The 25098-nt window shown below is 42.3% G+C and overlaps 1 protein-coding gene across 13 annotated transcripts in view; it reads right to left on the minus strand.

Moving 5' to 3' along the window:
* The window catches only part of ppfia2 (PTPRF interacting protein alpha 2), a 143478-nt gene that overhangs the window by 25599 nt on the left and 92781 nt on the right, over nt 1-25098 (minus strand). For 8 of the 13 annotated variants that reach the window (XM_061030275.1, XM_061030273.1, XM_061030272.1 and 5 more), the window contains 8 exons: nt 16573-16674; nt 13361-13525; nt 12455-12529; nt 7890-8000; nt 4273-4494; nt 2593-2739; nt 874-1008; nt 672-758 (listed from right to left, as the gene is read on the minus strand). In XM_061030275.1, the coding sequence (XP_060886258.1) occupies nt 672-758; nt 874-1008; nt 2593-2739; nt 4273-4494; nt 7890-8000; nt 12455-12529; nt 13361-13525; nt 16573-16674 (1044 nt within the window). The remainder of the gene's footprint in view (nt 1-671; nt 759-873; nt 1009-2592; nt 2740-4272; nt 4495-7889; nt 8001-12454; nt 12530-13360; nt 13526-16572; nt 16675-25098) is intronic. The other 5 variants (XM_061030277.1, XM_061030282.1, XM_061030284.1 and 2 more) reach the window with 1 other exon arrangement.

Consider the following 25098-nt stretch of genomic DNA (forward strand, 5'->3'; position numbering starts at 1 on the left):
CATCCATCATCCAACATTCTTTCTTTCCCTCCAATGGTCCATCCATCCATCCATCCATCCATCCATCCATCCACCAAATCATCTGCCCATCCATCAATCTGTCTGCCTGTTTGTCCAATCATCTATTAAATATCCATCCATCAATCCATCCATCCATCTATCAATCCACCCAACTGTCTGTCTATCTGATCATCCAATAACTATCCATCCATCCATCCATCCATCAATCCACCCAACTGTCCATCTATCTGATCATTCACTAACTATCCATCCATCCATCCATCCATCCATCCATCCATCCAGAGTAATGCTGTGGAAATGACTGTTTGTTATTTGGAGCTTCTTGTTCTTGAGATTTTATCTGGCATGTCTCTTTCAAATTCTCACTGGGCAAAGCGATGACGAAACGAAGAGATGCCAGTGAAGTAAATGTGAAGACACGTTAGCTAAATGAAAAGCACCAATAATGAAAGAGAAAAGAAAAATCCTCCAGCAATGCCAAGTTTGAGCTCCAGCCAGAAGTGCCATGCAGCTGCCCCCTTAGTTTTAGAGCAGAATCCAAGTACAAAAAACAAAACAAAACAAAAAAAACACCACTGAACACTGACAAGCTGGAAGGAATCTGATTTTCGACAGGAGTTGGTGGTAGCTTTGGCGCCCTGAAAGACTACCTTCCTAAGAATGGAGCTCATGTCTTGGAGTTTAGCTTCCATGACAAAGTGATAATCATCGAGGGAGGAAGAGGAGCTGGAGTCGGACTACATGGCCGAGAGGGAGAGGGACATGTTGAGACGTCATGACACTCTGAAGGTGAGGGATAAAGCTGTAATGTGTATCAATAATGTCAATGTCAGCCTGTGTGTGTTTCTATACCTTTGTGAGAGCGGCTATCCTCTGAGCGAGTTCAGCCTCCACCTCGGGCAGCGTCTCCGCCTTCCTCATGGTCTGCTGCAGCTTCTGCTCCGCCAGCTCCAGCCTCTCTTGTAGCTGCCTGTTCTTCTCCTCCATCTGCACACGCAAAAACATCAACAGCATCAAAAGATGGTCATCCAACAGATTTGAGGTATTTGAGGTAAAAACAGCAAGCCCTCTGACTAAAGATATGATAAAACACTGGTCGAGTCAGCAAAATTAGACTTCTCTCTAATAGCCTGTTCAAAGAAAGACCTTTCTTCCCAGCTGGCAAAATTTCACACATTTTTGTACTTTTCCCTAAAGTGTACTTCTATGGATGAGAACTTCTTCCTTATTTTCCTTTGAATGTCAGCAGAGCTTCATCACCTGGTAGAAAATGCAGCGCAGCTATCCGACTTTAGAGGAACTTGGAGCTGCTACCAAAGCTCTGGCAAGATGCCTCAGCTTTTCTTCAAATAAAAAGAATCACAACAGAATCAGAATAGCAGCAGCTCTCTGTCCCTGCCAAGAGTGACAGTGCAACTTTTACTCAGCACATACCGCTGATTGCGCTCATTAGACATTCAGATACAGCAACTTGAATTTCTAAAGCCAGAAATCAAACCAAGCTTTCACTTATATTTTACATTTTATGTGATAAGGCATAACGTCCTTCCGGCCTTTGCCATCTGCTCCTTGAAGGAATCGAGACTGGCAGCTAAATATGCAATAAATAGACCAGAGCTGGTGTGTTGTAGTGTGACTGTAAAAATGTTCTTTCCTTATGTGTATCACCATCCATTGGAGAAGCATGACAGGGAGTTTTTTGTCCATCTTTCTTTCAAAACAGATCGAGTCGGTTGGACATATATATTCCAGATTTTACGGTAAACAAATAAGTGAGATGTAAAGGTTCTGATAGGAGGATTATTTTACTTTTGGATGGCTAATTGTTTCCCCCTTTTTCAAGTATTTGTGCTAAGCTAACCCAACCCACTGCTGGTAGACAGACACATGAGAATGATGAGAAGCATGTAACTCTCAGTAAACAAAAGAACATGAAAGTATTTCCAACAAAGGTCAAACTACTGCTGAAACACAGTTGTTGCTTGGTTTCCAATCAGCTTGCTTCCCAGTAAAGCCCGGGGTCGTTTGTGTGTCTCATGGTGTGCGAGTATCCATGACTTCTTCAGCTATTATTAGAGTCTCATTCTGTCTCTTCCTCCAGTGCTCAGCTGGTGCTTAAGCAGTCACTCTGAGGAATGTTACTCAATCTTCTATGGTCAGGAAAAGTATGTAATTGGCATAAAAAGGAGAATAGATCTGTAACTTTTGTTGGATGATACTTTGGGTCATGTGCATCTGCTTAAAATTAAGAATCAAATAAAAAAAACATTAACATTCCTTTCACAGAAGTCATTTCCTCTGACGTTATCTGACACAAAGTCAAGAGGTTCTTATTGAGAAACCTCTGCGGATCTGTTGAATAATGTGTCTAAATTTGACTTTGAATGGCCCATTTCATCAGCCATCTGCACCTACAGACCAACAGTTCAACTTTGGTTGACATTTTACAAGTTGGTGTAAGTCAGCCTCTTAACTGTAATTCGACTGATACATTTTCACCTTTATTCCAAAAATACATTTCTGAAAACAAACAATGTGTCCTGATAAAGGTTCTCACTGGATTATACAGACCTGCCTGAGGAAAGCCTCCTTATTGGCCAGCTCATTCTCCAGCTTGTCGTTGATGTCGTGCACCGACGTGGACTCTCGCTGTGCGCTCAGGTAGCGTTTCTCCAACGTCACGATCCGCTCCTCCATGTCCTCCTTCTGACACATGGCCTGCAGCAGAAACACACAAACAGTCAGAGCAAGCAGAGAAAAACACGACGACCAATAGAGACGAGACAATTCCTCAAACTTTTTTCCTCCAATGAGAAAGGCTGTCTCTAATTTCTTCTTAGCTTTTTCTGAATCACACAACCTTGAATTATCTGAAGCTTTTACTCTATTTAATTTTTTTTACAGTTATAAAATATGCAATTTAATATCTGCACAGGCTTCTTTTATGTCACTCTGTAATTTTATTAGCACACGCACATTATGCAAATTAATGAAACTAGTGTACACAGTGTTCTCATCAGTGTGAACTGAAATATGACAATAAAGCAGCTGATTGTAATTTGAGAAACAACTCCTGAAATATCGACATGTATGAAACCAAAAATAACAACAGTCCTTTGTCTTTGTGAAGCCCTGAAAAAATAGAAAAAATGTTTTTTTCTCATTTAAGGTTTGTTAATATTTGACCCACAGTTACATATTTCATTTCTTTAAACGTTGTATGTTTGAAAAATAAACCAACAGCCACATTTCTCTACACAGCAGCCTTCACATAGTTACTTAACTTATGTCATAAACACATATCATAGCTTTTAGTTACTCCACACTCCATGTTTGACATCGCTACAGTATAATACAGTGGTTCCCAAAGTGGGGGTCGGGACCCCCCGGGGTGTCGCGAGACACTGAGAGGGGGGTCTTAAGATGCCTTCCAAAAACATATAACAATGAAACATGCCTTAAAATTGCATAATTTACCCATTATTGTTAAAATATATCCAGAAAAGTATTTCAAGGGATTTCAGGAAACAGGTCAAATATTGACTTCTAAGACAACATTTAATAAAGTGGAAAAAAAGAGTTGTTATCTTGTATCTCACACTGCCATTGTGAAGCAACATCCCCCCCTTTAATAACGCAACATTATAGTGAAGCGATGAGATTTAACTTCCTGCAAGTGTTTTCAAAACTTCAGGCTAATTACACCAAGCTGCTCAGATAAGACGATGTGTGCACGGCTGCAATCACTGCGTTAGCCATCAATAGCATTTTAGCTGTTAGCTAAAGGGGATCAGCTTGTATTCATATTGAATCAACTTCACTGGAACTCACCTCCACTCTGACATGTATTGAACTAGTTTATTTTCATCCTTTACATGTTGGAAGTTTAACCAAATATCCTTTAAGAACAAAAGCGTCAGATTCAGAGACAGATGCTTGTTTTTCCTTTGATTTTTTTGAGCGTCAGCGTGTGTCCTTAAAAAAATGTTTTTACTGGCAACTGGGATTTGATTATTAGAATACTGCTATGCACAGATATTTGTAGTTTCACCTACAATTTTTTGTATCTTACTTTAACAAAGCCTTGAATTCCGTATGCATGTGTGGACGGCAGACACATACAGTAATAAAAAAGGGACTGTGTTAGTGTGTGAGTTTATGCTAATAGAGCTTTATTTAGCCTCCTGCTGGCCCTCTTTGAAGTCTCTCTTGCCAATGTTATTCCCTTTGCAAATGCATGTGCGCAGTAACCTCTTTGATGTCCCTCTGGTACTTGTTGTTCATCTCCTCGGACTTGATGAGGTCCTTGCGGGCGGTCTCCAGCTCCAGCTCCACCTCGGAGACGCGGGACGAGAGCGACGACATGCGCTCCTTCATCTGGGCCAGCTCGTAGTTCTGCTTCTCCAGCAGGTCCTGCAGCTCCACCACCTGGCTCGCCTCGTGGGCCGACTCCAGAGAGCCGTTCGACAGGCGCTGGTGGAGAGAGGAGTCAAAGAAGGGACTCAGCTTTAGGTTGGCAACAATGTAAGTTTATATGTGAATTAGCAACATCAGCAATTTTCACAACCAAACAGATGAAAAACATCTTCCTGACTTCTGTCATTCCCTGGCTTCTTGTCATGTGCTCAAGTGGGTCTTGACAAATCAGCCTCGCTCCCACTTCAGGTAGCATTTCTTCCTCTGAGAGTTACACATTTTAGCACTCTAATAAATTCAGACTCAGGCGCTCGAGGCTCTGACTGTTCCCCTGCTTTGATTTTGGATCGTGACAAAAAAACTCCATTGGCAAAGAATTTGCTTTGACACTTGCATTAGTGATATGATTTGTTCTCCCTCTGTGCAGCTCCGCGGGTCTCTGCATGAGGTAGATGAATGGAGGGGAAGAGACAGAGAACTATCAAACCCGGAGGTTTAGAGCCAAGAAAAACGATAAAATCAGAAAACATTTAATTCAATTTCTAAATAAAGTGCTTCCCCTTACACGCAAATGTAATTATCATTAAACAGGTGAAGATGAAGATCGCTCTATTCTCCATCTGTCAAGACAAGTCTAATAGGGCCTCTCTTGATTAATGCTTCACCCAATCAGGGAAAAGGTCCAACTAAATCACACCACTGATTTTAATAACAGGGCTCCAACACTGGACTGCTCTCATTAAAAAAAAAAGGGACAGGATTTAAGGCCTTTATTTGAATGCAAAATGTCTCCACAGTCCCACAGATGATGCATAATGCAAGTGTGTTCTCTCCCTTTTACGACCGAGAGAGAAATAATGCTTTGATGCTTTTATGATCTGCAAGTTAAAGTTTTGCATGAACATGAGCAAAATCATTTTAAGGGTCATATTAATCCAAACTAAAATTTCTGGGTGGTAAGATCATGGACTGCCTAAAACATAGATGCCTCAGTGATGTCACCCCATTGGTTTATGAAGACTGGAAGGCTATCAATGGTGGTCACCGTATTGGAAATTCTCAAGCTAACTTCCGATCAATCTCACAACAGGCAAAGAGGCGGAGCTGAGGAGGGCCTGAAGCCTCCAAACAGCTGACGCGCGCATAACTCTTAAGCCTTGATGCTCCTGTGTACATGTGTACACACTAAGAACCTAGTCATTGATACCAAATTAATGTTTGGTGACAAGCTGTAAACATGTTTAATCCTGCTGTAAAAATGGGCATTTTAATATGGGACCAGATGGTGGTTCCTTTGCTTTTGGAACCAGCCTCAAGTGGACACTTGAGGAACTGCAGTTTGTTACATTCCTGCATTTGCATCATTTTTCATCACCAGAGGTAGACCTATCTCATTCTAACAGTTTGAGAGCTCTGTGTGGGTCACTATGCACTTCAAGAGCTGCTTTCTCTTCACCTCTGACTCCTCCTCCTTCCAACCTGTCACATTCACCACAACCAAAGGACGCGTCTGAAGATTCTCTCTTCTGAGGAGCTGTCATCCTTGCTTTTGACGGCGACCGCTGCTACGTCTGTGACTGCAGTGACATTGAATAATCTGACCCCTTACTGTCGCGCTCGCACATTTTAGCAGTTTACAGGTGTGCCATTTTCATCTACAATCGGCACCGGCACAAATAACAACAACGCTTGCTCATTTTCACTCCTTTTATCTTCACAGAACAGAGCAGATGATCCTGTCACCTCATTAGTAACAACACACTCCTCATCTTCTAACTCCTGCTCCCCCCCCCCCCCCCCCCCCCGCCCGCCTCCTCTAGCAGACCAGACGAGTAATAGCATCTCCATTGATCTTCCCAGGTATCCTCTGTTTAGAAGCTGTGCGCTGCATGCAAATAGGATTTCTAAAGTCTACGCTGGGAGTTGTGGTTGGTTGTTTTAGGCTCTGATGATGCACTGTCTGCTTTCTAGAATCCAGTAAATATGGAAGATGTTATCCCTTTCTTTATGAATTAATAATTAGGGGGGAAATCTGTATGCAGCTCTGCAGGTTCACGTGTGCTCCTGCATAATGAGGGAGGCGGAGGTCACAGTCAGAGCTCTTACAACTGACTGTGAGTCACCTTCAAGCATCGACAGAGCTAATGTAACATCAGAACCTTCTTACTGTGCAATCAAAACCTTCGAACAATGTGTTGAAGTGTGTGGAACTGAACATTTAAAAACCAGTGGGAACCACAGGTCAAATCATTATCTGTGCGGTGCAACAAAACCAAAGTTGATTATGAGTGTAAAAACATCTGAGGATGATGTAACCGTCGTTTCATGGAAATATTTGGAATGTTTAGAATACAAACTGCGTCCTGGACCACAGACGATATTGGGAATATCAGGATCTACAACAGATGTACACATCTGGACTGTGGCTGAACTTGGGAGGTGATAGAGTTGCTTTCATATTTCTCAATGATTTAAAGAGCCCATATTCTGCCCTTTTTGGGGTTCGTATATTTAATCTATGTACCTACTTTTGTACGTTCACAATAGATAAAGTAAAAAAAAAGTGTCTGTTTTCATGTACTGCTCCTCCTTGCTCCCTCTCCGCTCTGAGTCCGTCAGCTGCACTCTGTTGAGCCCACACTGTTAGACCCCACGTGGGCCAAGTCTGCTCTGATTGGTCTGCCGATCCGCTCTGTCGTTATTGGTCAGTTGCTCAGCACGCGTCTCGGAAATTTCAACATGAGCTGCAGGGCTTGCCACAACGAGCCAATGGGCTTAGATCAGTGATCTCACACTGACAATGACGCCGCACTGACAAATTTTTATCGAGGGGGGCTAGAACCGAGCGTTACATGCGGCTAATGCTACAGCTAACAGGAGGACGTAGGAGAAGACTTTGAATTTTTGCACACAGATGTGCCTAAACATGCACAGGACACTCGGAAAACACACTAAAGGGCATATAAAACCAGAAAAAGCATAACATGGGACCTTTAAATATAAACTTCTTATTTCAAGACTGAAAAGAAACTGTTATCATTTTCCAATTTTTAAATATAAACTCCTGAACTTAAAAGCAACATATGAAGGAATTTGGTTTGGTGCACTTTGGCGCCCACCGCAGGTTCCTGCATGCAACTGCAATGTCAAAAGACAAATAGTGCTGTTACAAACAGCCGTGTTGACTGATAAGTTACAATGGATTGGGGCGAAAATATGACTCTGCTAGTCCGTGGTTTGCAAACTGTTTGCATGTTGAGAATGTGAACAGAAAATAAATGCATAACAGGAAGTGCGCTAATCGCTAACCACTTGCTATACAGGAAGCCCAAAAAAAAGTTGGCTTCTGCTCCCATAGAGTTGTTGTTATCAAATGACTGCTTGCATGTTGAGACTTGCAAGCGGTTGGCAATAAAGCACCATGTGTAAAATAACTGTGCTTTTTTTCACACCTTGCTGTGGACCTTCTGTTGAGCCTCAGTTCCCTCCAGTATGTCCTCGCCTCCATCTCCCGACGCCACTTTCCTCTGGATGTGAGCATTTTGTTCCCGTAAGGCCACGATCTGGGGGAGGAAAAGACAAACACAAATCCATGTTAAAAAATACACACAATGTGACAAATTCCTGCAAAGGAACAATGCACTGCGGAGCTTCACAGCTAGAAAAGAAAATCAGACTGTCAGTAGTTTGAATGTGGTATGGATGTGGTTTCACAGGACAAGAAGACTCTGTTGGAAAAACTCAGCGTTCGTTCGGGCACGGCTTCCGCTTATCATGCCTCCTTCTTACGCAACGGCAGTTAATTACAATCTGTCCCTCCGTCGGAATTTATTGAACTTGAAGCCGCAACTATGCGACACAGATACAATCACTGTAATTATCGTGTTCTCTGGCCCTCGTGTCTCGTTTCACCACCTGAAAAGGAGCGTCCTGAAGTCGTAATCCTGTCAGAGAAATGACCGGCAACAACAGTAATTATGAGGAAGAGGAGAAAGGTAGACAGTGTTCCTGGCTGCTACACGTGTCTCATAAAGAATTTGAAGTGTGGGAGACTCAGTGGAGCCTGTTCTTCTTTCAAAACAAGACTCCAGAACTTCAAACATGTGGGGGAAAAAGTTTGAAAAAAATTACCAACAAAATATGGTGTCTTCTTTGGAAACTTTTGGAGGCCCTTTTATTTGGAGAGGGGGGAATTGCACGCCTCTTCAAAAAACATATTTGCACTGAAGGAAAGAAAAACAATCAATGACGAGACTATCAATAAAATAAGCATTGCTTTGACCTCAACTCCTCTGTGTCTGAACTTTGAAGGCAGCAAAATGATTTTCTGCTTGTCACAACTTTAAATGAATCTCGGACATCGATTCTGCGGACTCATCCTCCACCTGAAACAGCTCGGCTTTCTCCTGCGCCGTTTCAACACCCACTACACTGTTCCATTATTTTTAAACGAGGGCAATAATTATGCCAGCCGTATGTTTCTGTAACATCATTCTGAGACGGTCTGTCTTTTTTTTTTTTCTTCCCCTGCTCAGAGATCAAACGCTAACATCAACCCCCCTTGTGACATGGAGGACAAAACAAATGATGGATGAATGGATGCGGGTCATTACAGTCAGGAGGAGGTCTTTTCCAGAACATGGTTGCCTGTTTGTTACCGTTTGATTTTTGCCGATCTAACTTCTCATCAAAGGCAGACATCTAACATGGAGGGGGGGGGGGGGGATTTCATGATCTGTTTTTAGCACCACTGTCTTGGGCCTGAGAGGTTGGACAGATGTGTGAAGAGGAGGTAAGGGAGGGGTGGAGGGGAGAGTTGTGGAGGGGAGGGTTTCTTAAGAGTCTGAAAGATTGATTTAGTGAAGGTGAGAGCTGAGGGGGGAAGTCTCAGGCTGCTGCAATGCGCTTAAATTACAATCAATCACACACAGTGGAGCAAATATATGTGCACATGCACAAATTGATGCATATATGCCCACATTCATGGGTCAGATCTTAATAAACTCTTGCACTTTTAAAGCGATTTTCACATTAATTTGGGTGTTAAAATTGTGGTTTTTGATGTGGCATCATAAACATCCTCGAATGAATTCCAACAAACATTAAGTGTTTGTTCTAGAGAGCGTATTGCAATCAGCGGCAGTAATCAGTGCGGGGCCACTTAAACACCTGTGACTACATGAGGTCAAAGATCAACGATTTCATCAGGCACGGCCGTGTTGTCAGAAATCCCGGCGGGGGTGGGGAGAAAGGACTCCTACCAGACCTCCATCACAAATCAATTACCGGTTCACCGGCTCCCGGCTCTGCACCGCCTCCCTGGAGCCTGTGAGGTGCGGCACTTTTTCTTTTTTTTATTCTGCAAAAGAAGGTTTAACTGCCTTCTTCCAGCGCCTCAAGGTCCAATCACTCATCTGTCCGTCGCTCTGACAACTGTAGTGTTAACCATTTACGAGGGGACAGCCGGGCAGATGTACTGTACTATGGGCTTTTCTAACCTCGGCTGTTTGATGTGAGAAATATCTTCAAAGTGCTGCGTCCTCTCTACTGAGACGTGTGTCAGGGAGTTAACAGTTCAAAAAGCAGACTTTTGTAAAGAAAAATGAGAGACAGCTTTGGGAACTGAGGGCCTGTCAAATGATGTTTTAACTGTTCACTCCTTCTCCCCCTTCCTCCACCCAACTCATACTGGGTCTGCTTGGTAATAGTGGACCACATGTTAGCTGTTTTCACACATGCACTCCTGAAAATTTCTAGAAAATTTGAGGAAGGCTACTCCTGAAGTCTCTCTGAGATGCTTTTTCAAATATGCGCCTCACAGCAGGAGGCTGTTCCTGACGCTATGTTTACATCTAGTTCCACATAATCACAGTATCAACATAATAACAGAGGCGAACATGCTTACAGGAAAAAAATGAAGCGGTTTCATTCACGTTAACTGAGATTGCAGGAAAAATCGGGTGAAGTCAGAGTGAAAAATGTGGCTGTTTATGTTCAAAGATGCAGTTCGCCACCCAAAAATGTCAGGAAGTTTTGTGCAAAGCTGAATAGGGCTTCAGTCGGCACATTTCTCACAGTTGTAGTTGCAGAAATAAAAAGCCTCACATACATCCAGGAGCTGTAGCTAAGTATGCGCCAGGCTAGAGCTAATTTAACCAGCCGAAACAAACCAGCGGTCTCCTACTTTAGCTGGTTAGTAGCCACAAGCCTGGCTAAAGTTAAAGAAAACCACCTAAACAAACCATCAGTTTCAAAACAATGTTAGCCAGATAGCATCTGTAAGCAAGGCTGAAGCTAAACCGCCTACTGAAACCAAAGGTCCCCCAGCCACGTTAGCAAGCTAGCCAATGAGTTATATCAGCCTGGCCAAAGCTTACTGAATAAGCCATAAAAAAAGCATCTAAGATCTTTGTAAGCTAGTTAGCAGCTTAGAGCTATGCTCCGGAAACCAGAAGTCTCCCAACAATGTTAGCTATCTTGCATCTAAAAACTCACCTAATAAAGCCTGACTTTTTCATGGCCTCTGAAAAAGGGTCATTTAGAAAATCAAATAAATATCATGAACGGATAACAACTTGTCCGCTTAGAAAATGTGCAGTGAGGGGCAGCCTTACCTTAACACCCTTCCATCCAAACACATCATCACCATTTGTCTCCTCACCTTTGTCAGTTGACCAACTGCACTCCTGACCTCTAATTAATACAAACACCTCATAACGACCTGCTTCTGCTTCCCACCTGCCAATTCTATTTCTGTCTCCTGCCACTCTTACTGCTTTTCCCCCCCGTCTCTCCATCTCCTCGCTGTCTGCCCCCCACTCCCCCCCCCTCCATCCAATCCACACTGCTCTCTCCCCCTTCTCTGCGACGCACTCCACTTTTCCCTTCTCATTTCCCTCTCCTCGTCAACTTATACTCCAGGCCTGAGAGTCAGACTGGCATGTCTGACAGGCTGTGAAGTGGCAGCCTGAGGGTTTTTTTTTTTTTTTTCTCAGCTGGGACATGACCATCTGCATTGCAATGCCTGCTACAGGTACTCCTGTATGCCCGAGACGGGAGGTTGAGGACGAGTTCGATCCACACAACTGTTGAACGAGGCCAGTCTTGTGTCAGACCTTTGCTACAGTCACACAATGTTATTTTGTTGCTGCTTCCTGTCAACAAGAGGGAGAGTGAAGCCTGCAGAGTTGCTTAGGTTCGAGTGGATATTCAAGTTAGGATAAAGAATTGAACATATTTCCGGTCCAATCACAGAGTGTATTAGATTTATATCCACAGAAACAAGCAGCACAAATACTTCAGTTTTGTTATTCTGAACATGTGTTACAGTATGCATGCTTTATGCTATGATGACTTTTTCTTAATTATACTTGAATTGTACAAAAAACTTAACAAAAATCTAACCTATGAATATTCTATGTATCCATCCATCCCCATTGGAAATACAATACTACATACAACACACAGTAGATTCAAATCCACCTTTTAAAATTTTACTTCTGGCTTTTAAATCATTAAATGGCTCAACACCTCGCTACCTAAGCAAACTACTACATGTTCATGCTCCATCCAGAGCACTAAGGTCCTCCAACCAGCTGCTCCTGGACGTGCCTAAAACAAGGCTCAAAACTAGGGGCGATCGAGCCTTTTCTGTTGCAGCTCTTTGGACACTTTGGAACAGATTACCATTTAAAATAAGATCTGCTGCCACAACTGAGCAGTTTAAGTCATTTTTAAAAACCCATTTCTTTTCCTTGGCTTTTACCTCTAGTTGAGTGTTTTATCCCAGCAGCAGTGTCTATTAGAACTTTTACTATTGTTTTGTGTGTTAATTCACTTTTAATTTTTGCTTTTACGTGTCTTTATGATGTTTTGGATGCAATGTATTTTGCCTGATTTACTGTACAGCACTTTGGTCTGCCTCGGCTGTTATAAATGTGCTGTATAAATAAAGTTGACTTGACTTGACTTGACTTGACTGTCATATCTTAAACATTACAGCTGTGGCAGGTCTTACCTCCTGATTGGCTGCAGTAAGCTCCTCCTCCAAGGCGGAAACCCTCTCCAGTGACACTCGTAGTCGCTCTCTAACCTAAAAGTCAAACACAAACACATGTTACAACCTACCACATAGATAGCATGGGCTGCATTTATACAGAGAAGGACTGACAGCTATGTGTCTGTTTTTGATTCCAGCGTGAGCAACGAAGGGGTTAACACAGCAGCAGAGCGACCTGTCCTCTTTTCCTCCCTTAGCCTCACAATAACACTTTGCTGTGGCTTCAAAGCAGCGTTATGAGGCTTTTATAGCTTTTAAAGAGCCCGGTTGCTGAGAGGACGTTCCCCGCATGCACTCCTCTGTCGCTCTGTGAAAAAAAACCTCAGAGTGTCTTCATGTGTTGTGGCTGTGTTTGCACCATGTGGTGACCGTGCACGACTACTACTCCTTTAGCTGCTGCTGCTGCTGCCCAATAGGACACCGGATCTCAGAGGAGGTTGATCCTGGATTAGAGGTTAGCTGGCGTCCGAATAGGGATGCCCCCCCCCGCCTCCCCCCACCCTCCTTTAGCTGCACAAGACAGCGTTTATTCCCTTGGAAAGCATGCTTTAAAAATAATGGCTTTTAGCGTAGAGGATGAATGGATTAAGGGGCGGTGGGTTATATCATTGAGGGGTCAAAGGCCAGAGATCAGCGGGGCTGTGAGGAGGCAGGAGAAATGCTGCTGTAGAGGCTAAAACTGACAAATTGAAACATGATTTTCACTGAACAACTATAAAACATGTCACCGTTTCAAAGATGCTGCATGGCCAGACAGAAGTTGTAAATGCGACTGAACATTTAGAGATACATCCAGAGTTTTTTCAAAAGAATCTTTCATTTTGTAACGCCAAGACAAAGTTGACACAATGCGTGAAAACGTACCTTCTCATCGAGGGCTTTGTGGTGTTCAAACAAGGACTTCAGTGCTTTTAGGACCTCGACTTCGCTGGAGACCCCAGAGGGAGACTGAGCCTGCCGCTTGACCACCGTCATACGAAGAGAGCGCTCGTGTCGGGACACCAAACACTCCAGATGTTCAAGCAGCAGCTGAAAACACAAGGAGGTAAATCATTGTTATGATCAACACAACTTTCAGATTTTTAAATCCTAATCATAGCAGTATATTTGATGAGACGCAGAGAGAGGGGTGACGGACCTCAGAATAATTTGGGGTGAAGCAAAACTTTTGGGGTTGTTCAATTACAACCGATCTGTTTAGTCTTTGTCGTTGTTCTTCTGCACACGTGTGTCAGTTAAGGACCGTGTCCAGTTCCAACAGGATTCTTATTCAGGCTGCATTAAAAAAAAGTTGTGTGGACAGCCACACTTGTATATTTGTGTCTATTCTTAGTTGAGGTATGAAAGATGCCTCGCCGGAAAAAGTCATTAAAAATCCACTCGAAAAGGAAGCCGCAATCCTTCCAGGAGTGCACAACGGGGATTATGCTAATCTGGGTTGCTAGGTAGCATGACATGTCAGCTGCCAGCACAAGGACAGAGGAGATAAGATGCAGGGCTGCAGGGCTGACTCCAGGAAAAACACAACAACAACAACAACAACGACGACAACAACTGGGAGCCAACCAGGAGGATGTGACTGGTTGAGGCACAAAAACTAGTTTGGCCACAGAAAAAAGACAGTTTTCCTTTCATCCATTGTCAAATCAGTGCAGAAGATCGTCTGCTTTAATTTCCCTTTGTTGCCCATTGGAGTTGGATTTTAGGAACACTCTCTTTGCTGATGGAAATCTCGACATTAAATTCCCCGTCCTTCGTTCCAAAAGAAATAGCACTATATCCACAAGGTAATGATCTGTTTAGAGGTTGTAGTTCTAGTGTTTCCTAGAAAATCCCACCCTGGCGTCTTCCCTGATTAATGTGCTTCACTGCTCTAAATAAGAAAACTGGATGGGAAGCCGGCAGACAAGCTGCAGCTGGATTAAATGTATGCTGTGGTTAACCTCGGTTTCACAATCTAATTCCAACTTCATATCGCTGGTTAGGGGCTGCATTTTTTAATCTACAGAGCCATGATAGGTTGTTACAATACTTAAAAAAACAAGTATTATTTAATCTCAAATTACTCCAAGTTTTTCTGAGTAGTTAAGTAAGAAAACAAAACATCCTTGTAGACGCTGTATAAGAGTTTGAATGAATTAAACCCATACAATTAAACAGATTCTCTTATACAGGCTCATTGGTTCATAAAAGACATGAAGTCACTGACTTTGCTAAAAGTTCTTTTCATGTTTTTGCTCTTTAAAGGCTTTATATGTGATTTTTTGATCCATGCAGCAGATGTCGCCCTTGAGCACCAGCATGAAACCAAAACATGCATTGTTGTGTTAGCATGCTAATGCTAGCGATCTTTATTATGCTCGTATCTTCACACTGCATGTAAATTTACCTGAAATGAGCGTGATCTAGAAACACAGTTAATCAGTGAGTACAGTATGTTATTCTTCTTTTCTCTAGTCCCTCAATTAAACAACTTTTATACGCGAGGGGAGGAGTCAGCCGGCCATCCGGGCGATGTGAACAAACTGAAGATAGGACTCTGAAAACTCTGAAAACATCTCAGACAGTGGGACTCGGGTGTTACACCCATTGTAGACAGTCATGACTCACAGAGTTATTTTCAGAGGATATACTTGATTTATATTACATTTAAGTGTGAAAAATCACATATAAAGCCTTTAAAGGAGCAGTACGTAACTCAGACACCTAGTGTTTAAAATGGGTACTGCAGTCCAAATTCAACAGGATGGGCGACACATATTCTATATTAAACATTTAATTAGACAGAAAGATGCAATTCACACTTTGAAAAGTTGTGCATGCTAGTTGATATAAGGACCCTCAGACCTTCGACTCCTTTAATAAGAGCGTGAAGGAGACTTTAAAGGACTTTGAAGAGACTGAGTGTCGTCTCCTCTCCTGTCTGCCCTGACACAGCTGTCTCTTAGACTCTCATCAGCCGCCATCATGTCTCCGTACAGTATGTACTCCTGCACACTCGACAAAAATGCCAACTGCTGAGCCAATCGGCAAAGTGAAAGTGAAGAGTTTAGACTTAAGTACAGTCCTTAGAAGGAAAGCCATAATCCCCCGCTGTGTATTTTATATCCTTTTCTTTCTGTCCCTGTTGTGTCTACTGTAATAAATGTGCATGTCATCACGATCTGCTGTCAGCTCCTCCGTCCGCTGAGTGTCTGCACATGCCTTCACAGATTCAATCATAAAAAAAAAACCTACAAGCGACTCCGACACAGCTTAATTAAAGTTTCTTGGTAATTGCCCATCAGAAGATTTCGAGGTGATAATAAAGTGAGAGAGTGAAAATTACTTTTTGTGCGACTCGCCTCGCTTTTCTTTTTCTCAGTTGGTGTTGTGCTAAAATATTCTGCCTCCTCTCCTCCACCCAGAGAAAGATAACACGAGACTGCAAATCCACACTTAATCAGCAGAAGGATGAAAAACAGAGTCTTATCTGTCACTAGCACACTGGGCTTATTGCCCCCCCCCCAAAAAAAAGAAAGACGATGCAGCTCCTCAAAATTGAGCTAATCTGTTAACGTCTTTAGTTTTTATTGTTTTTGTCCCTTGAAGTGTTTGACCTGGACACATCAGGACATCTTTGCCATTTGGACTTAGTTTTACTGTTGAGCAGCCATCCATGTAAAGTAGGGGGGGTGTGGGGGTGGGGGGCGGACATTCAGGCGGAATGTGTGGAGCTAATGAAGTGTGTCTGAGAATTGGAAACAGACAGTGCACATGGTCGCTTCAGTGCTTCCACAGCCTCAAAACTGTCCCCACCTGATAGCTGAAGCTTTCGCAGGATGTTGTGTATCGCGGCGAGCAGCAGACTCCCGTTTTTTTTTTTTGTTTGTTTTGTTTTAACAGCTTATGTGAAGAAAGTTTTGGGCAAGTTGCAAAAGAAGTTGAGGAATGTAATTCCTGAGGTTTCATGTGGATAAAAACTGTTTCAGATTTGCAGTGTTGACACATCTTCTCACCTGAAACACAGCCTTTGAGTTACCAAATCCTGCAATCAGCGCAGCTAATAACTTGTAAAAGTGTGTGTCGATGCTCACCCTGGTGTTGTTCCTCTCGGCTTTGAGCTCGGAGATCTCCTCCTCCTTCTCCAGCAGGTTCTCCCTGCAGGCGTTCAGCTCTTTGGTCAGCGCAGCGAACTCCTGAGCAACACAAATGAGAAGAAGAGAGAGAGAGAGAGAGAGAGAGAGGAAAGAGTCAGCATCATTCAATACTTATGCCTGCAGCCCCTTCATGATGTAAGGAGCAGTGAGTGCGATGCAACATGAAGCGGCAGGGTATCGACAGATGAGCGCTCGTCGTATAGAAGATGGACGACGCATGTATCAAAGAGTAAAATCGGGGGAAAAAAAGGCCAAAATCAGCTTGCACTGAAAGTTACTGATGTTACTTTTGGGAGTTTGAAGGTCTTTTATGTTTCAACCTCAACCAAGTCAAATAACAAGTAATATTTAAAGACTTCTTAATACAGCGAGAGCAATACATGGCTTATGAGTAAAACGGTTTCTGTTAAAAACTCGTTCAATAATTTGACATTTTATCTCATGATCACTGTGATGTACTTGAACACACTCAGAGACAAGGCTAAAAAAAATCATAAAAGGACAGTTTATTCTAATAAGGAGGTAGATACCTTTAGGTAACCTGTGGCACTAAAAAAGTTAAGTATTATATTGAGAACACTTAAACCAGGCTTTTACATTTTGGAAGGTGAGAATCGATTTCTTTGTGTAATAAGGAGAAAGGATTGAATGGTCTAAAAGGTAATCTGGGGATGAAAGAGGATTTGGCTCCTCGCGGTACCAGACGTAGTGGATTTACACCTCCAGTGCAGAGTGACGTCATGAGGAGAGACTGAGAGTTTCCTGCTTTGTGTTTACTGTGGAGTCATACTACAAGGTGACAATCTCTGTACGGACAACAGCTGATCAGACAGACTACGAGGCTGTAGTTTGAGTCATAAAAATGTTCTTCAGAGGCAGAAAAAACATGCCACAGGTTGAGTCACAGAGGGTGGATTGGACTGAAAATAAGGAAGGTGAGGAGCAAAGTCATTTAGGGAATGCTTTCTCCTCCTACTGTTAGATAGTTGTATAGATAATGTTGATGGTGATGATGAAAAATAAAGAGAGAGGAGGAGTGAAATGTGGAGAAGAAGGAGAGGGAGAAGAGGGAGAGATAAGATAAGTAGGAAGTTAAAAAAGGAGAAGGAGAAGAGGAATAATTCGCAAGAGAAGAAGAAAGGAGGAGGAGGAAGAGGATAGAAGAGATAAGGGATAAGAACAGAAGGAAAAGCCAAAGGAAGAGAAGATTGTGGGAAGTAAAGAAAAAAGGAGGAAAAGGAGAGAGGAAGAAGCTGAAGGGAGAAAATAAAGAATATTGAAAACATTTAAGAGGAAGAGAAGAGACATAAACAGCAAAGAAGAAAAGGTAGAAGAGAAGTAAAAGAAGACGAGGAAGAGGAAAAGGAGAGGAAGGAGGAGAGGAGAAGAAAAGGGGTCCACTGACTGACAATTCAAACCAAGTGGAATAAAATATGTCTGTTTCAAGGACTGTATTTGAAATCATTGAATTGAACACCAACCACAGCGTGCAGCATGAAAGGCAAAAACAAAAACGGACTATCGAGGTGATGCTCTTCAAGATTCTGTCTCAAAATTTTAAGATTCTCAGAAGCAAAGAAATGCAAACTTTTCATTAAGAGACCATTCGATCTGAATCAAGCCGCCGCAACTTTTTTCCCCCATCAGCTTCGCCCTCTCGACTTCTTCCTGCAGGATTGGATTCAATTAAGCCAGAATTCGATTTAAACTCCAATCACTGCCTGATCACCAAAAATCCACAAACACAATCCTCCAGGGCGAAACTTTCAATTCACAAACTCACACAGGGTTTTTGGGGCTATATTCCTCTGACTGACAGTACTAGCTGGAGTAAACAGCCGTCAGAGGAGGAAAGACAGCCTGACTGTCATCGCCGTCTAAATCAAGCCTGGGACAGACACGTCTGTGCAGCGGTCACGTCAGGCAGGTAGAGAGAGAAGACACGACTGTCTCGCTGTGACTCCTGAGTGAAGACAGGGTCGCGAGAGATTCTAATTTAGATCGAGCTGATGCGACACGTTAAGCAGAGTGCTGTTTGTTTGATTTCAGGAGGCAGAAAAAAGGGAAATGTTTGTGTTTATTTGAGCGTGCAGTGTGCAAAGACTTGTAGAAATTGATGCATACTGTAGCATAGCATGCTACTAAACAGCGAGGGGTTCAGAAAATATTGATTTAATCTCAATTTTAAACATTAAAAAGCCACGAGGACTTAAAAAAATAAACCAAGAAGAAACCTCAAAACATATTTCTACTATTTTATATCTGCTTTACTTCATTTTGTCAAAAACACTCTCGCTCACTAACACGCACACACACTGTTAGCATCACCAACAAACACAAGCTAGTTAGCAAGCTAGATCATAACAAAAGATTCCCCCGGCAACCGGAGATCGGCAGCCGTTTCCTGCCGACGTTTCTCTCGTTCATATCTGTCACGATGGGAAGGGGAAGACACATGAAACAGGCAAGCCTGCTGTTGCCATGGTGATTGTTGACGCTGTCTGAAAGGAAGTGCAGGCGCTATCGGAAAAAGAAAATTGTGACACAAATGGATTTAATGTTGTTTTTTTTTTGATGGGACAAGATAAAATAATCCATGAAGAAAAGTGAAAGAATATTCATAGGTTGTATTTCTGGTGTTAGTTCTATGGTAATGCAGCACTAGAATCAAAATCAAGTGCTCAACATAAAATAAAAAACATCGTAAATTACTTCTCAGCAGCTGGCAGACAGATAAAAAAAACCAGTGATCTGTCTATCTGAGCACACATTGTCATTCAGACTCTGTGCACCATCTGCCCTTCAGCAGACGAGGACAATAACTCAGGGTTACAGACGAACTCCGGGGACTGTGACAATACCGAGTCTCATCGCTACAGCAGCGCGACAAATCCTCATAGACCTTATGGAGCGACAAATCCTCCACACAAAGACACCATACGCCGCGGAATCCACAAATTACTACAGACTCTTGCTCGTTTTTTATTTTTATTTTTTATGAGTGATGGCTTTGAAAAAGTCAAGTGGATTTACTCATGTCGTCCAAGAACAGATGCAGCACGTAGAAAAAGGAACACTTCCTGTCTTTCCTAGTGGGATCAATGGCAGGAAATGCCAGGATTCAAGTCAGATTATGATGATCTAGATACCACTCAGCTGGACATACAGAGCTCTGAAGACATGTTAGCAACGACAATTAAACAACATCTGGATTTACAACGTGAAGCTTACTGACAAGTATTTCAACTTTTATGACTTTTGCACATTCTTTTCTATGTATAAACTAACATCTGGTGAACGGTGTGAAACCCAAAAGTACCTGGTTAGGTTTAAAGAAGTACAAAATTACATGTGCAACTGCCTAATGTATAATTTAAATCATCTTTGTCACTATTTTGGACATAACTATGTACCGTACATTATTTAGAAACGTTTACCTTAATTTAAAAAGAAATCAACTTCTTAAAAATAGTACTGAATATTTATTTCCCATGGTAATCAAAATCAGATCTCAGGGACAAATGTCTAATGTTTGTTTGACACCATCAATGGCTTAAATGTTTTATGGTCTTCTTCATATTACATCATCTGAGTTTAAAACCACAAGCTAGAGGATAGAGTGCAGAAAATATGCTAATAGGTACCAGGGGTGGCTGTGGCTAAGTGGTAGAGTCTCTCAACCAGTCGGTTAGGGGTCCTGCAGTCACATGTGGAAGTGTACTTGGGCAGGACATTGAACCCCAAAATGCACCAGCCATGCACGTGAATGTATATGAATGGAGTTAATACCAATGGGCACTTCATGTAGCAGCCTCAGTGTCTGAATGTGGTGTGAATGGGTAATGTGATGTGAAGTGTTAAAGCACCTTGAGTGGTCAGAAGTCCACAAAAGCCCTGTATACGGGTGAAAAATAATTGAGGGAATGGGGGGCTGAATTTAGCAATATATGCACACTGTTTAATTTGAACATCACCATATCCACATTACAAACACTGATTTTATTTGGTAGCCAGAATGATCCAATTTCCTCACAGTGATTATCACATTTTCATTCTCCATTAAATGATCTCGGAGCTAATCTGCAAATGAAGCTCTTGCGTCATCATATCAGCGCTGCATTTTGCGAACTTGGTTTGTAGGTCACAAAAAAAAGAAGCTTAGGGCTCCTAAATCTCACTCTCAGGGGAATTAAGCTAATCACAGTCACCTCCTATTTTTTTTTTTAAAAAGGCCCTAGTGCAAATTGCATCATTTGCTTTTAATGCTTTAGAGACCCCAAAATCCCCCCCCCCCCCCCGCTGGTTCTGTGATAAAGCTCATCTTCCATAGCAACAGCCTCTGTTACACTCTTTATTTGGAGCTCCTTTTTAAACCTTTCCTCTGAACCTGAATCTGATTTCAAGTGATCAGGGAAACCTCTTTTGTGTAACAATAGTGGCATCATGTTTGGTCATTTATGTAGTTTTAGATTATTAGTTAAAGCATTATGTTACTATGGGCATCATTTCTTAGCCTACATAGGCTTCTGCCATTCCCTTATTTATCCATAGCTCAAGATTTTACAGTCAAATATGGCAATGGAATTTTGTGTATTTCTATTACGCTGTGTCTGCAATTTACTGGCAAGATGTGTAATATATAGAAACATCAATATCGATACAAAGAAATGCAATCTAAAGTGTAACATATGCTCAACCACTCTTGTTTACAGTATATCCTAGCCCCACTGCATTATTCACAACATTGGAAAAGCAGCAAATGGAAAGTTTGTTTCTATCCGACGATGTTTATTTTTCTCCATCTCTCAAGGAAAAACACAACCTGGTGAATTTCTATTCCCAGGAAGCGCTGCCTCCAGGCTCTGTTCTCATAAATAACCTGGAAATAGGATCGGTGGGACGGGGAGAGATAGAGGAAGCGAGGAGGCTGAATGCACTGTGGTGGAAACACAGCTCAGTGAGACAGAGAGAGAGGGGTGTAGAGTCCTGGCATATAAATACAATAAAAAAAAAAAAAAAGGTGAGGCACCTGCTGGAGCTCGCGTGACAGAGCGGCTTAGGCGCATCAGTTAAATGGACTTTCACCTCTGCTGCGCTTTTTACAAGCCGTGCCTATAGGTAGACGTTGATGTACAGAGTACGATTTCACACACAGCAGACTGCTGTTTTGGCCTGGGGGACTTTGTAAAGCTCCCCTCAGGGAAAGTTAGAGCACATGCTGATAAACCAGGATGCTGCTGTACACGGCTCAGATTTCAAACAAAATCAAGAGCTATGGTTAATGATGCATCCTCTTTTTTTAATCACAAACATAACAGGAAGAGCAGGTATAGACTGTACTCTTGGTTGCATTATTAAAAGACGCCCAACGTTATCCAAGAAACGAGCAAGCACGTGGCGACAGAAGCACAGGAAAACTTCAAGCAGAAGCAGACACATTTGAGTGTACAATCTGTCTACACTAGACGAGGCAAAGACATCAGGATGAAGAGAGAGAGAGACAAACAAAAGGATTGAAACAAACAGACACGAGCATTTACATGGTGTAAGTTACAGTTTGTTTGGTCGGATACTGTGTCAGAGCTTTTTGAACAGCTTGTCCGCCCGTTCCTTCCAAGGTCGTTTAATCAGCGGCCATTTTTGATGAAGTGTTACGGCTTTATTTTTTATAGTCCATTCAAACAGCTGGGGGTATAAAATTCCACTTGGATGAGCTGAGGGGTTTTGCTCCAAGCCTCTCTCTAGCACTATTTTACCCATGACCTGCTGGACCACAAACCCACCTGACACCTCCCCCTTGTCCCCCCCCCACCCCCACTTCTCATTACATGGGCAGACTGCCTAGCACTGCAATATGTCAGGAAGTGTGTGTGTGTGTAAGCATCTAGTCTGCCTAGAAGGTGAACTCTAAATGAAATGGTGGACAAGGCGTCCTCCCTGAGTGGGCCGACTGTCGGCTAAAATTACAGCAATAGCTCGATTTATTTTTTTTTCCTGAAAAAAATGGAGGTGTGCTTCGATCTGCAGGAGAGGCATGCTTCCAGGCTAAAAACAAAACCACCGGCAATTGTGCATCACTCTCAGGAGAGACAGAGAAGTGTTGGCGTGATTGACGGCATGCTGATTCACCAAGCGAAACACAGAGAGAAGGTCGATATAAAAAAATAAAAAAACAGAAAAACACTACCATCATCTCTTGCAGCTAAGCCTCGGGAATCTTTGTGATGAGCTACCGACAGCGCAATCTGAAAACACTAAAAAAGAAGCAAATAAAGGTCAAAAAGAAGTCAATACAAGTTTAGAACGTAAACTCTAGACATATTAGGAATAAAAAAAAAAGGCAAAATCAAGTCAAAAGCTCTCAATAAATAGGCCATTAAACTCCTCTGGGAATGCACCAAGGTTCAAATTAGGTGTCCACAGTAGTTCCACATGAGAACATCATTTGCAGTAAACGAAAAACAGAAGCCTCACTGAGATATCTGTGGTCTCCCAATTAGTCCGTCGAAGTTCGAGAAAGCTCCACCACACTGTAGGTCTTCTTCAATATTTGATCAAAAACGTTATATTTACAGTGTGAGACCAAAAGGGAGGAGAGGACAGAGGGTGGGTATAAATAAATGATGAGACGAGCCTTCTGCTATCAATGCAAACGCTGCACTTCCCACAGTGAGCGGATGTCTACACTCGCAGAGAAGTGACGCTGCAATAAAGTGGACTAAAGGCGCGTTTTCCACCTCAGGAACTTTCCCAAGGGACTAGGGATTTTTTTATTTATTTTTTATTTTTTAAGGAACTCTGTTTTCATTGGGTTGAAATAAAGACCAGGGAACATCATTTCAAACCAAAAAGACTCTGCTCAGGGGGGAGGTACCAAACACACTGGTCAAGTACCTGCTGCATTTGTTTCAGCCAACTTTTCTTTTTCTTTTTTTTTTTTGCAACCAGGGTAAGCTGGTGGTCTAGCAGTTAGTATAGGCGCCCAAGTAACAGAGGCTTAAGTCCTCTAGAGTGGGCAGCCCGAGTTTAGAATCAGACCTGTGGCTCCTTTCCAGCATGTTGTTCCCCACTCTCTCTCTCTCTCTCTCTCTCTCTCTCTCTCTCTCTCCCAGGTTTCTGACTCTAACACCATTTGGAAAGTTACTTTAAACAGCAATGCTTCCGTCTCCTTCATGCTAACTGTCGCTAACTGTGAAACGAAATGGGGATGCCTGCACTTCACTTCGTTGTCTTTTGTAAAGTCTGCATTGTAAACATAGATATTAATATTGAATTTTTCCATACAACAGCAGAGTTTGCCTTATCTTCGCGTCATTGGACTACAATGGGAATGCAAGCAAACTATGGGTAGAGTGGACCTTTTAGCTCCTCAAAAAGTAGTTCCCGGGACTTGAAGTTCTGTAAACTTCCAGGACTTTGAAACACAAGAACATCCGTCAAATTCACATTATTGCTTTGCATAGATGTGAACTTTAGAAAACCTTGACCAGGTTCATTGCAGCCTCGACCTAGCAACAACAACAAAAGTATATAATTTCCCACATTCAGCTTGACAAGCTACATGTTTTGCCTCATTTAGCGATGCATCTATATCTAAGCTGTTGCTAAAACACCAACAGCAGCAAATCACCTATGACCACTGCCAGATAGATTCTTGGCTGTAAAGAAGATTGGTCACCGAGGCTCTAGATAGGACACTGAGGAGCCACAGAGGCATCGAAGTGAAGCCACAGCACCTGAGTGTCAGCTCAGCCAGAAGACTCATTTCCTGAGGTCTGAATATTCAAAGTATGGTTGTTCATGCTGAGAGAGCATCTCTTAAACTTTGTGGTCATTTTGCTGCTGTGCTGAACGCTTGGAACAACTGCTAACTTGCTTTTCAGGAACCGTTTAGTCGCCTTTCATGAACGTCTGTCAAAATAACTGAAGAAACCCCGCCCACTCTACTGACAATCAAACGACTGCTGTCATACTGTCCCATAGTACCTGCAGACCCAACATGAGTGGCCAAAATGCTTTTATATAGAGATGTTTTTGGGCTTGCACATCCTTTAATTTGCTGAAGAGAAACAGATGCTCAAAGAGACTTTCAACCAAAAAGCCTAGAGTGGAATAATTCAATCAAAAGACACTGTAGGGGGACTATTGTAAAAACATGGAGCTGGATTGTATTCCTACAGCTTCTCCCTTGATAACATTTGCAAAAACATATTCTTGTCTGATGTTACGTCTCTTGGTAAAATGTACTCTGCAAGAACTGGACATCAAATCTAATTGCACTTCATAGTTTGTTTATTCATTCATAATGAGCCAAGCGGAATTAATCACTCACAATTAAGCTTGGACTATGAAACGAGCCAACCATGAATAATAATAAAAGGAAACTACTTAATTCCTTCAGTTGAATAATGCAATGATTTGATTCAGTTTGATTGCCTGTGATTAATTTTTTTGAAATTTGGC

This window comes from Labrus mixtus, chromosome 22, assembly GCF_963584025.1.
Source record: "Labrus mixtus chromosome 22, fLabMix1.1, whole genome shotgun sequence".
NCBI lineage: Eukaryota > Metazoa > Chordata > Actinopteri > Labriformes > Labridae > Labrus > Labrus mixtus.